Genomic DNA, 14,400 nt, shown 5'->3' on the forward strand with positions numbered 1-14,400 from the left:
GAGGGGTGACCTTATAGAGGTTTACAAAATTATGAGGGGCATGGATAGGATAAATAGTCAAGGTCTTTTCCCTGGGGTCGGGGAGTGCAGAACTAGAGGGCATAGGTTTAGGGAGAGAGGGGAAAGATATAAAAGAGACCAAAGGGGCAACTTTTTCACACAGAGGGTGCTACGCGTATGGAACGAGCTGCCAGAGGATCTGGTGGAGGCTGGTACATTTGCAACATTTAAGAGGCATTTGGATGGGTATATGAATAGGAAGGGTTTGGAGAGATATGGGCCAGGTGCTGGCAGGTGGGACTAGATTGGGTTGGGATATCTGGTCGTCCTGGATGGGTTGGGACAAAGGGTCTGTTTCCATGCTGTACATCTCCATTACTCTATGATTCTTAGTCCAAGGATTTGCAGTTTAGGTGGACTGGTCATGCTAAATTGCCCAGTCATGTTCAGGCTAAGTGAATTAGCCATAATAAATGTGGTGATAGAGTGGGGGTGTGTGTTGGGTGGATGCTGTTTGGAGGGTTGGTGTAGACTAGATCACCCAAATGGACTCTTTCTCCAAACTAGGGAATCTGTGGTAAGCCCAGATCCAAAGACCAGTCAGTTTAACATCAGTGGTTCAGGAAACTTCTTGAAATAGTTGCTACGTGAGATAGAACGAATAGTCACATGGAAATGTATCTGCTAATTAGGATCTCTTAAGAGAAAAGCATTTTTAACCACCCTTTTGGAGCTTTGTGAAAAGTTGACAGAGAGAGTCGATGAGTGTAATGGTGTTGATATACGATACGCACATTTCCAAAAGGTATTTGATACAGTACCACAAAACAGACTTCTGAGAAATGTCACATTTCATGAAATAAACAAGACAGATGTCACATGGATACAAAATCAACCAATGGATAAGAAATAGAGACTAATAGTTAATGAATTTTTTTCAGATTGGAGTAAGATTTGTAGTGATGATCGCCAGTGGTCAGTTCTGGGACCCTTGCTTTTCCTAACATACATTATCTAAATATTGATGCACAGGGGACAACTTCAAAGTTTGCAGACAATACAAGACTTGGAAGTATTATAAACTGGACAGTGTACAACTGAAAAAGGACATTGACAAGTTAGTGAAGTGGACAGATAAGTGACAGATAAAGTTCAAAGTGGAGAAGTGTAAGGCAATACATTTTGATAGAATGACCATGGTGATACTTTAGAAGATAAAGGTTGCAACTTTGAAAGATGTGCATGAGCATATATGTTCAGGAGGCAGTGGCATATTAGTAATATCAGTGGACAAGCAATTTCATGAGCTATAATTTTAAGTGCATCTTAGAGATGATAAACACTGACTTGCTGAGCACTGGTGGTAGACAAAGTGATATTTGTGGATGTGGATTTGTGGAAGTGATGCCAACTTTGTCCTGGATGGTGTCAAGCTTCTTGAATGTTATTTGAGCTACATTCATCCAGGCAAATGCAGCATATTCCATCACACTCCCAATTGTGCCTCATATCTGGTGCAAAGGCTTTGAGGTCTAAAGAGGTAAGATACTTGCTTCAAGTTTTCTAACCTCTGACCTGATCTTGTAGCTACAGTATTTCCATGGCTAGTCCAGTTCAGATCCTGGTCAATGGTAACCCCCTATCTCAATGGCATGATAATGAGTCTTTAAAATAGATCAGAGCATCTAACAGCAGTATCAGGCAGCCTGTTATTGCTAATTTGTTGGTAAATAATCAAAATCAACGCAGTGACCACAATATGGAACACTGAAATAGATTTAAATCATAATGTATAACAACATTAGAACAACAACACAAATTTTAACACTTACAGGTATTTCAGATTGTCCAAGTCTTCAAATGCTTTTCTTGGTATTCTCTTGATTTGGTTGTTGTTCAATAACCTGTATAAATAGAAAACAAAACATTAATTTTGATTTTCATGGCATTTTCCATGCCACAAAATGAGGGACATTTCATTTAGAAAGAACAAGTTCTTTGTACAAGGAAGAAAGCTTTCCCTTCATTAGTGAGTGCCTTAACCAACCGGAACTCTATCAATAAACACATCGAGTTAGACCCCATCGACCATCCCTGAAAATGAGGGACATTTCATTTAGAAAGAACAAGTTCTTTGTACAAGGAAGAAAGCTTTCCCTTCATTAGTGAGTGCCTTAACCAACTCTATCAATAAACACATCGAGTTAGACCCCATCTACCATCCCTGAGAAAAAGAACAGGCAATGACATCACCACAGGAAATGACATCACCAACCCAAACATATAAGTAGAAAGCAGGAATTATCAGCAATGCTTCACCCGGAGACTCACTGAAGATATTACCTAGTAGGGTGATGAAACATCTGGAAATGAACCTTCTACATCAGCGAGCAAACCTACATCCAGGACCTGAACCTGAGCTACAAATCTTCTCACAACTTGCTGAGTGCCAGAACTATTGCATTGTATATGGCAAAGTTGATCTGTGAATTCCAAAAATTAAGCTTAAGAATTAATTCACTGAATAAATTATTTTTGTACTTACAACCTAAACATTATATCTAACGATAATACTTCTCAATGAATGTTTGTGCCAGCTGAATTGGCTGCTACCAATACAAATATATGTGTTTATTAAATATCAGAAAAACTGATTAACTGTGAGGACAACTTCAGGTAGATTTCAACTTAATGGCCATTATAAAAACCATCTGATTTTTAATTTAATATTACATTTGTGAAGTAAGTTAAAAATCTATTCCATTATTTTTTGTACAACCACACTAGCAGGAAAGCAAACATTAAGAAAAATAAAATCCTATCATGATACATACTCTTCAATATCTGAGACATTAACCTGTATTCAAAGATAGTGTAGGTTCAACCAAATCTTTCTTGGCACTTGAAAAATGTGTTGCTAAACAAATTTGAGTTTTAACTATCATCATAGTTCCATTCTACTGAACTGGTATACGTACAACGGTCAAAGGGAGCATCTCCCAAGAAATTTAATTTTGGACTAAACCTTTTCTGCTATTTTGACCTGGTGCTGTGTGATTTTTAACTTTTAATTTTAATCTGTGATAGTGTTTCAGTGGCTCAGATGTAACCATATCTGCAGAACCTTCAGTCCACAAATTATTCTTCTCTCCACATTTAAAAATCCCAAAATTTTGTTGATCCAAGCATGAAAATCATGCACTATTGCATTTAATATTGGCATTAGTGAGTGTGCCTACATTTTACATAAGTTCTGGAATTCACTCCTTTTAATTCTCTGCCTCACATCTCACTAATCTCAATTGAGACACTTGCTAAAATCTTCTCTCCACATTTAAAAATCCCAAAATTTTGTTGATCCAAGCATGAAAATCATGCACTATTGCATTTAATATTGGCATTAGTGAGTGTGCCTACATTTTACATAAATTCTGGAATTCACTCCTTTTAATTCTCTGCCTCACATCTCACTAATCTCAACTGAGACACTTGCTAAAATCTACCTTTTTAATTAAATTTTAGGTCACCTTCTTGTACAGCTCGATTTGTTCTATAATGCTCCTCTGAAGTACCTTGGATGTTTCATTGCTGCATAAACATAGGTTGTTGTATTATGAATTACATCAGTATAGTGGGAACAGAAGAACAGGTGGTGTCATGCTAATGCACACTCCAGATTAACAAAGAAGAACAAAGAGCAATACAGTACAGGAACAATTCCTTCAGCCCTCCAAACTTGTGCTGACACATTTTACGCTTGCATATTAAAACAATCTTCACTTACAGGATCCGTATCCCTCTATTCTCTTCCTATTCATATATTCGTCCAGGTGCTTCTTGATTGCTGCTATCGTGTCTGCTTCCACCACCTTCTCTGGTAGCACGTTCCAAGCACTCACCACTCTATGTGTAAAAAACATGCCTTGCACATCTCTTTTAAACACCACTCACCCCCAAACACCTTGAACCTGCTTCCCCTAGTAATTGACCCCCTTCAACCTTGGAAAAAGACTCATACTTTCCACTCTATTCATGCCATTCACAATCTTATAAACTTCTATCAAGTTAACTCTAACCTCCTGCATTCCAGTGAAAACAAACCAGTTGATCCAACCTTTCTTCAAAGCTAAAATACTCCTGGTATTACCTGGCAACATCCTGGTAAACTTTAGCAGTATCCTCTGCAAAGCATCAACATCCTTCTGGTAGCATGGTGACCAGACCTGTATGCAATATTCCAAGTGTGGCTGAACTAAGTTAAAAGTCACACAACACCAGGTTATAGACCAACAGGTTTATTTGCTCCTTCATCAGGTGGTTGTGGAGTATGATGAAGGAGCAGTGCTCCGAAAGCTAGTGATTCCAAATAAACCTGTTGGACTATAACCTGGTGTTGTATGATTTTTAACTTTGTACACCCCAGTCCAACTCCGGCACCTCCGAATCATGGCCTAATTAAAGTTCTTTAAAGCTGTAGTTGAGTATCCTTACAGTCAATGCCCCTTTCAATGAAAGCAAGCATGCCTTTTTTACTACCTTATATACTTACACTGCCACCTTCAATGATCTGTGGAGCCGCACACCCAGATCCCTCTGTATATCAATACCTCTAAGGGTTCTGCCATTCATTGTAAAATTTCCGGCTAAACCTAACCTTCCAAAATGCATCACCTCACATTTGTCCAGATTAAACTTCATCTGCCTTCTTTCTGCCCTTGCCTTGAACTGATCTATATACTGCTGTATCTTCGGACAATCCTCCTCATTATCCACAACACCACTAATCTTTGTATCATTCATAAACATATTAATTAGACAAGAAGAAAGTGAGGACTGCAGATGCTGGAGATCAGAGTTGAGAGTGTGGTGCTGGAAAAGCACACAGCAGGACAGGCACCATCCGAGGAGTAGGAGAATCAATGTTTCGGGAATAAGCCCTTCTTCAGGAATGGGGCTTATTCCCAAAACATCGATTCTCCTGCTCCTCGGATGCTGCCTGACCTACTGTGCTTGTCCAGCACCACACTCTCAACTACTAATTCGACAAGCCATGTTTTCTTCCAAATCATTTGTGTAGAACACAAACTGTAGAGATCCCAGTGAGACACCACTAGTCACAACCCTCCATTCAAAAAAGCATCCTTCCATCATTATCCTCTGTCAGCTATGATTAAGCCAGTTTCCATCTTGCAAGCTCACCTCGATACCTGATCTGGGATGTTGGTTTGAATCACATCATGGCAGATGGTGAAATTGAATTCAGTGAAATCCTGTAATAAATAACTAATTGGTGACCATTTAGCCACTTTTGATTATTATAAAATAAAATCTGGTTCACCAATATCCTTCAGTAAGGGAAATCTGTCACTCTTACCTTGTCAGGCCTAAATATACGATTCCAGATCTAGAGCAATGTGATTAACTCATAAGTGCCCTCTGAAATAGCTCATTATGTTTATGGTGAGAGGGGAAAGATATAAAAGAGACCTAAGAGGCAACTTTTTCACGCAGAGGATGGTACGTGTATGGAATGAGCTGCCAGAGGATGTGGTGGAGGCTGGTACAATTGCAACATTTAAGAGGCAATTGAATGGGTATATGAATAGGAAGGGTTTGGGGGCATATGGGCCGGGTGCTGGCAGGTGGGACTAGTTTGGGTTGGGATATCTGGTCGGCATGGACAGGTTGGACAGGAGGGTTTGTTTCCATGTTGTACATCTTCATGACTCTATGTCACTGGGTCCAAGGGATAATTAGGGATAATGATAACAAATACTGACCATTTGGGATCAGTAATAAATGCTGGTCTAGTCTATCAATGTACACATTCTGTGAACTGTTCTTGTGCAAAATCACACTCAATCACAATTTACATCGATTCCTAAAGTGGAAACAAAATGTTCCTACATAGCAGAATCTTTTCTTCCTTTGAGATTTAATTTATCCTGGCAAAATCCTCCTTTCAAATCATAAGACATAGGTTAACTAGTCATTACTTCACTTTGTTGGATCATACTGTGGATAAATTGGATGAAACATTTCCTGGCATAATGGTTCACTTAAAAAAAGAATATAAAGATTGCATCCTTTACATATATGCATCTTCATGAAGCTGATGGAACAAGATGACATGCTCCCTTAAACGAATGCCTATGCGAATGATTTGCTTTTCAAGAGATCAGACAACAAAAGAGATTGATTGGGCGTGAAGCTATCTGATTTATATTCTACTATGTATAATGTCACTGGTCGCCAACATTACTGTTGCTTTTTGATCGGACACTTGCAGGATTATAATCTGAGAGAAGTGACATGACTGCCCTAGATTCTGGCAGACTGCTGTAGAGGGCCTTTAACAGCACTGACTTTGAACATTTACAATCTAAAACTCATTTCTTATTAATGTGATGAACTGATAAGCAACAAAGCCAGCAAACTTTAATCAGCCAAATTATACAATAATTACAGTACTACTATGTCAATATGCTTCAGGTTTAAACCTCACATACTCAGTGTCTAAGCAAATTAATACAACTATTTTCAGAGTTTTAAAGGCTGAATTTTCCTTTTATTTTTATCTTTTTCTATGAAACTCATGACAAGCTGCTCTGTTATGGCCCCATGTTGACTTTTCACACACAATCTTCCGCTCTTCAGCTCATTAATTGTGTAATTGGTCTGTTCTTGTCTGTCAGATAGAATGATGTGATGCAGATGTAGAAATGCTTTTTGTTGCCCCGTACTCTCTCTAACTGTCCCATTGCACACATCTCTTATCAAAGCTCATGACTAGACCCTCACTATGGCATTCATCATGCCCCCTCAATGGCTCCAATCCTTCTGATCCTCCCAAACTATCAACATGCTCCTGCACTCTGCACTTCCTACTCACTCACTCAACATTTTCTGATTTCAAGGAGCTATGAACTTGCACTCCAAAGTTCTCTTTGTTCACCACATTCCCTTGGACCTTACCAGCAAGTGTGTAAGTCCTGCTAAGATTTGCTTTCCCAAAATGCAGCACCTTGCATTTATCTAAATTAAACTCCAACTCCATTTCTCAGCCCATTGGCCAATCTGTTCAAGATCCCAGAGTAATCTGAGGAAACCTTCTTCGCTGTCCACTACACCTCCAATTTTGGTATCATCTGCAAACTTACTAACTCAACTCTATCATTCTGCCCTCCTCAATCCTCTTTGTTACTTTTTCAAAACTTAATCAAGTTTACGAGACATGATTTCCCATGCAGAAAGCCATGTGGACTATCCCTAATCAGTCCTTGCCTTCCCAAATACATGTGCATTCTGTCCCTCAGGATTCCCTCCAACAATGTGCCCACCACTGACATCAGGCTCACCGGTCTATAGTTCTCTGGTTTGTCCTTACCACCTTTCTTAAGTAGTGGCACCACATTAGCCAACCTCCAATTTTTTTGGCACCTCTTGGGACCTCAACTGATGTATTATGTACAGTTCTCGGTGTCACATTTTTGGAGACATATGAATGCATTGGAGAGAATGCAGAAGGGCTTTCTGATAAAATGGTTCCAGTAATGAGAAATTTCAGTTGTAAGGATAAATTGAAGGAGCCAAGACCCTTTAGAGAGGTGAATTTTAAGATATCTGATAGATATTTCTAAATCACTAGCAGTCTGGATGGAGCAGATGGTGATAAAAATTGCTTTTGAAAGGAACATGAACCAGAGGACACAGAGTTAACGTGATTTGTGAAAGTAGCAAATGCGAGGAGAGAAAATACTTTTTGCACACAGCAAGTAGTGAGGTACAGAATGTACTACCTGAAAATGGGGTGGAAGCAGTTTCAATTGAAATCAAGAGGGCATTGGCTGATTATTTAGATAGAAATAATATGCTAGGGTGAGGGGGATATTGAGAGTAAGGGAAGATACTCATTTGAAGAATTGGTGCAGGCATGATAGCCAAATGACCATCTTCTGTACTGTAGCATTTCTGTGATATTCTGAATACTTGACAATATTCTGGAAATAATGCTGAAGACTTGCACTTGCTTTCCCCCAACCATTTCAGTACAGGTACAATGCTGCTATCTATCCAACAAAGTGGAAAAGTACCCACACTTGTCCTGCATGCAAAACGTAGGACAAATTGTATCCAACCAATTACCAGTTGGAATCATATCTAGTGGACAGGAAGGTGATTGATGCTGTTGGAAGTCAGTCACCTTAGTCCAACATATTTCTGCAGAAATTCTTCGACATACTGTTTTAGGTTCAACCGTCTTCAGCTGCTTCATAAATTACCATTCTACCCCACCCTTATAATATAAGGTCAGAAACGAGATGTTTGCTGATGATTGGACATATTCGGCACCATTAGTGACTTGTCAAATATGGAAGGAGATCCTGTTTAATTGTAGCAAAACCTGGACATTTACCAGGCTTGGGCTAACAAATGGCATGTAACATTCAGGACACACAAATGTCAGGCAATGACCAGCTCCAGCAAGAAATAATCTAGCCATTGACATTCAAGAGCATTACCAACTCTGAATCCTCCACTACGAACATTCTGTGGGTTGCCATTGACAAGAAACTGCATTGAACTAGCTATATAAGTACTGTGGCTACAAGAGCAGATCAGACCTGAAAGGTTCTGCAGCAATTAACTCACCTCTTGACTCCCCAGAGGCGCAAGGTGCAAGTCAGAAGGATGTTGGATTAATCCCCACTTGACTGAATAAATTTAGCTTCAACAACAACTCAAGAAGAGGTGGATATATATTTGAAAGTGACAAATTTCAAGGGCTACAGAAATAAGTCTAGAGAATGGGACTAGCTGGGTAGTACCTTTTGGAGTTAGGACAGACAAGATGAGTTGAATGGCTTCCTTCTATATGTAAAAGTCTATTACTTTATAAGAAGTTTGACACCATCTCAGATAAAGCAGTACACTTGATTTGCACCACATCTACAAGCTCCCTCCTCCACTAATGCACAGTACTAACAGTGTGTACCATCCTCAAGGTGCACTGCCAAAATTCACCAATTCTCCATCAGCTACATGTTCCAAACCGAAGACCATGCCATCTAGAAGGACAAGGGTAGTAGATACATGGGAATGCCACCATCTGAAAGTTCTTCTCCAAGTCACTCATCATTCTGACTTGAAACTATATTGCCATTCTTCCCACTGGGCTTTCAGACTTGTCCAATTTCACCACCATTTCATTGATACCTTCCTCAATACAAGTGTCATCAACAAACTGTAGAAATACACCAAATATCCTTAGATTACCTTGCCACATCAGCATGGTTACTTTCAAGTGACACACCCTTGCAACCCTTGAAAATTTCACAGGAACACTTATGACTTATAGTCATAGCATCATACAGCACAGAAGCAGAGCCTTCAGTCAGACCCTATGCCAAAGATAATCCCAAACTAAAAGTAGTCTCACCTGTCTGCTCCTAGCCAATTTGCCCCCAACGCATTCCTACTCATTTATTTGTCCAAATGTCTTTTAAACATTGTAATTATGCCCACATCCATCACTTCCTCAGGAAGTTCATTCCACATGTTAACTGTCCTCGGTGTAAAAGAATTGCCTCTCATGTCTTTATTAAATTTCTCTCTTCTCAATTTAAAAATGTGTCTCCTAGTCTAGAAATCCACAATCTTTAAGAAAAGACACCTATGATTAATTCTATCTATACGCCTCATGATTTTATTTCACCTCTCAACCTCCTACACAGCACTGAAAACAGGTCCCAGCCTATCCAGCCTCTCTTTATAACTCCAACCTTGATACATGGCAAACATCTTGGTAAATCTCCTCTGAATTCTCTTCAGCTTAATAATATCCTTCCTATGACTGGGTGACCAGAACTGGACACAGTACTCCTGAAGAGGCATTACCAATGTCCTGTGCCAATGCTAAGAAAGCAAGCTACAAGTCAGAAGATAAATCTTGTGTATCTATGTAGGATGTATGTGCATCGCTGTAGTTAAAGAAACTTGACAGAAGCATGTAACCATGTTAGCTTGCTTTCATTGCTCAGTCCTTTGAGTATAGGAGTTGGGAAGTCATGTTGAGATTGTACAGGACATTGGTAATGTCTCTTCAGGAGTACTGGTCACCCAGTCATAGGAAGGATATTATTAAGCTAAAGAAAATTCAGAAGAGATTTACCAAGATGTTTGCCATGTATGGAAGTTTGGAGTTATAAAGAAAGGCTGACAGATATCCTATCTACCTGTCATTTCCTGTGGTGAAGTCACTTCCTGTTCCTTTTCTCAGGGGGTGGTAGATGGAGTCTAACACAGGAATTCACCACAGGAAATGACATCACCAACCCAAAGAAACCCAAACATATAAATAGAAAGCAGGAATTTTCAGCACTGCTTCGCCTGAGGCCCACTGAAGATGTTACCTATTAGGGTAATAAAACATCTGGAAATGAACCCTCCAGCTCAGCAAGAAAACCTACATCGAAAGTCTCAACCTGAGCTACAAATCTTCTTAAAACTCACTAATATCCATTATCCTGTTTCCTATCATTCAATCAATTTTGTATCCACATTGTTATTGCCTTTTTTATTCATAAGCTATAATTTACGCACAAGTCTTATGTGCACAGTATCAAATGCTTTCTGAAAGTCCACGTAAACCACATCAACTGTGTTACCCTCATCAAGTCTTACTGTCACCTCTTGTAAAGCCTTCAATAATTTCTTGAACCACGATTTTCCATAGAGACATTCATGCTGTTCCTTCTTAACCAACTCATTTTTCTTCCACGTGACAACAAATTCTATCCTGAATAACTGTTTCTATAAGTTCCCCGCCAATGAAATTAAACTTGCTGGCCTTCTATTTACAAACTTCTTGAACAAGGCTTGCAATTTTCCAGTCTTCTGACACTTCCCCCAAGACTAGAGAAGATTGAAAGATTATGGCGCGGGTCCCTATAATTTCCCCTTGCACTTGCTTCAAAACCTTTGGCTGCATCTCATCTGGTCCCAGTACCAGATTTGTTCTCTACATCCTTTCCACTGGTTGGTAGTCACAAGACTACACCAAGCAAATGTCTGCCAAACCTTCCAAGGTTGAGAGAGGGAAAAAAATCCACTTAAGTATTGGGGAATTTCTCTTTTCAAATCATTTGCTCATACTAGGATAGTAAGTGAAAAGCAAGTGCGTTTTCTTAACTTCTTTTGTCCCTGACCCAAATAAAGCAATTAAGTGAACAACTCCATTATTCAGTCTTGGCTAGTTATGTTCCACAGATAGCACTTATTTGGTCTCAGTGCCATTGGAATAAGTATTCCCAGCTTATTTGACTTTAGTACTGTATCACAGCTGGTCTAGATCTTGTCAGAATATACAAGGATGTCATTACTCAGTTCTGAATCCTCTCAGATGTATAATATTTTTTCTGCTGAACTAAGCTAAATTGTATATGATTAGCAATATTCATACTATAGAGAAGGTGGTGACTGGTTGTCAAGTGAATTCCGATTAGTGGCCGAACTGCCACAGACAGGGTTGAGCAAGGTAGAGTTAACTGCCAAATATTTGGGTAAATTCAACCCAACCAATCAATTCTAATTTGTTAAGCAATAGGTGAGGTGAATGCACCAGGAAATATTTATCCTCTAAATATTTTTGTGGTTGAAGACATTATAATCCACAGATATGTTCCTTCAGTGCGATTCACCTTTCTGCCTGCAAGCATGCTGTGAGAAAAATCAAAACATACTTCCCCCCACATTGAGTGATCAGCCTTGGTCAGGCCATCTGAAGCACCTTTACAGAGAAACATCCAAATTAGAAGCTGGAGGAGACCGTTCAACCCCTCAAGGCTGCTCTGCTACTTAATGTGATTATCAAACTCACTACCCTCAGCCCACCCTTCCCCCACGTCTCCTGATTCCTTGCCACAAGAGCTGTATCCATCTCTTTTTTGAAAACACAATGATTTGGCCTCAACCACTTTATATGAATTCACCATAGTGAATTCCATAGGGTCCTAAAAGTCCTCAGTCCTTCAACCTTCACCCCTGCTCTGCCTCACCAGAAACACCTTTCCTGCATCTAACCTTTCTAACTCCCCTCATCATTAAACTCCAGTGAATATAATGCTAACTGACTCAATCTCTTCTTATATGTTAATCTTGCCATTCAAGGAATCAAAAAGCCTCTGCTCCCCTCCACTATAGCAAGGGCATCTGATAAAGAGACCAAACTGTACACAATATTCCAAGTGTGGCCTCACCAACACTCTGTACAATTGCAGCAGACATCCTTGTTCCTATATTCAAATCTGCTTGCTATGAATACCAACATATAGTTTGCCTTCTTTATTACGTGCTGCACCTGTGCACTTACTTTCAGTGACTGGTGCAAGAAGATGCCCAGGTCTCATTAAACATTCCCCTCTTTTCTTTCTCCATTTCCATCTTTCTTTATTCCTTTTCCATTGACACCTCTTCTTTGTCAGTCATGTAACAGGATTCTACCATTTAGTTATTAGAAGCAGAAGGGTGGCATGGCGGTTAGTACTGCTGCCTCACAGTAGCAGAGACCCGGGCTCGATTCCAGCCAGTGTGGAGTTTGCATGTTCTCCCCGTGTCTGCGTGGGTTTACTCCGGCTTCCTCCCATAGTCAAAAGATGTGCAGGTCAGGTGAATTGGCCATACTAAATTACCCATAGTGTTCAGGGATGTGTAGCAAATGTAGAATAATAGGGTAGGGCGATAGGCCTCAGTGAAATGTATTGCATCAGCTGTATGACACTATGATCTGTTGCTATAAATTCTGTGTTTTATGATCCTGCTCCATAAGCTATCTGATGAAGGAGTAGCACTCCGAAAGCTTGTACAGGTAGACAATCCTTTATCCGAAATCCCGAAATCTGAAAAGCTCCGAAATCCAAAGGTTTTATTGTGAAGTTTTTTTCTCATTAACAAGGTTGTTTGGCATGCAAACAGTTCACGCAATTTCACACCCATTCAATGCATGTTACTCAGATATGACGTGGGTGGGCATGACCCAGCACTGGATGGCCTCAATTCCTGTCTCAGGGCCTATCAGTACTCAATGAGTCTACTGTTCAGTAAGATTTTTTAAAAATTTCACCGTCAAACTGTCATTTATTCCGAAATTCGAAAAATTCTGAATTCCGTAAACCAACTGGTCCCGGGTATTTCAGATAAAGGATCATGTACCAGTACTTCCAAATAAATCGGTTGGATTATAACCTAGTGTTGTGTGATCTTTAACTCAATAAGGTCGCACACCACTCATTTTTCCAAACTTCAATGGAAAGAAGCCCAGTCTATCCAAATTCTGCCAAATTCTGCCAAATTTGTACAACCTGTACAAATATCCCCCCTCTTAGATATCAGTGAAGTGAATCTTCTCTAACTGCCTCTAAATCACTGACAGGTGGAAGGAGGTTAAGGTGAGGGTGATAGACCGCAGAGGGGGTGGGAGTGGAGAGGTCGGGAAGAAGATTGCAGGTCAAGAAGGCAGTGCTGAGTCCGAGGGTTGGGACTGAGATAAGGTGGGGGGAGGGGAAATGAGAAAGCTGGAGAAATCTGCATTCATCCCTTGTGCTTGGAGGGTTCCTCGGCGGAAGATGAGGCGCTCTTCCTCCAGGCATCGTGTTGCCATGGTCTGACGATGGAGGAGGCCAAGGACCTGCATGTCCTTGGCGGAGTGGGACGGGGAGTTAAAGTGTTCAGCCACGGGACGGTTGGGTTGGTTGGTGACTCAACTCAAATTCAGTTAAATCATGAAGTAGAATTTTTTAAAAACAACTGGATTTAAAAAAGGGAATGAAGAACATGTTGCCATGGTCTGGCGATGGAGGAGGCCAAGGACCTGCATGTCCTTGGCGGAGTGGGAGGGGGAGTTAAAGTGTTCAGCCACGGGACGGTTGGGTTGGTTGGGTGACTCAACTCAAATTCAGTTAAATCATAAAGTAGAATTTTTAAAAAACAACTAGATTTAAAAAAGGGAATGAAGAAATAAGGAGCAAGAAGTGATCAAAGAGATTTGAAGCAACAAGAACATTCTTTTAATCAAACTGTTCTGTGATGTCATCATCATTATTTTTTGTTTGACAGTAAAGATCAAAACAAGCATACAGTCCGTTTGAAGGAAGTGGAACATTGTAAATCAGATTTCTGTATACAGGTAGTTCTCCTATAATGCCATAGTTCCATTCTAGCAAAACCTTGCTTTATAGAAAATCACTTAATCGAAATAATGGGGCTAATGCGAAAAGTTGGGTTAGGGACAGACCAGCAAAAACAAATCACTCACAATCACTCAAAAAATACCCAAATGTCTAACACAAAGTATAGCACAGTCTGAATGAAGTTTGAAATCATATTTATTATTGAAACAAAATT

The 14,400-nt window shown here is 39.9% G+C and overlaps 1 protein-coding gene across 2 annotated transcripts in view; it reads right to left on the bottom strand.

The window, feature by feature from the left end:
* The window catches only part of LOC122549088 (peroxidasin homolog), a 573,433-nt gene that overhangs the window by 290,941 nt on the left and 268,092 nt on the right, over window positions 1–14,400 (bottom strand). For both annotated transcript variants that reach the window (XM_043688313.1, XM_043688312.1), the window contains exon 3: window positions 1,833–1,904. In XM_043688313.1, the coding sequence (XP_043544248.1) occupies window positions 1,833–1,904 (72 nt within the window). The remainder of the gene's footprint in view (window positions 1–1,832; window positions 1,905–14,400) is intronic.

The sequence above is a fragment of the Chiloscyllium plagiosum genome, chromosome 4, assembly GCF_004010195.1.
Source record: "Chiloscyllium plagiosum isolate BGI_BamShark_2017 chromosome 4, ASM401019v2, whole genome shotgun sequence".
NCBI lineage: Eukaryota > Metazoa > Chordata > Chondrichthyes > Orectolobiformes > Hemiscylliidae > Chiloscyllium > Chiloscyllium plagiosum.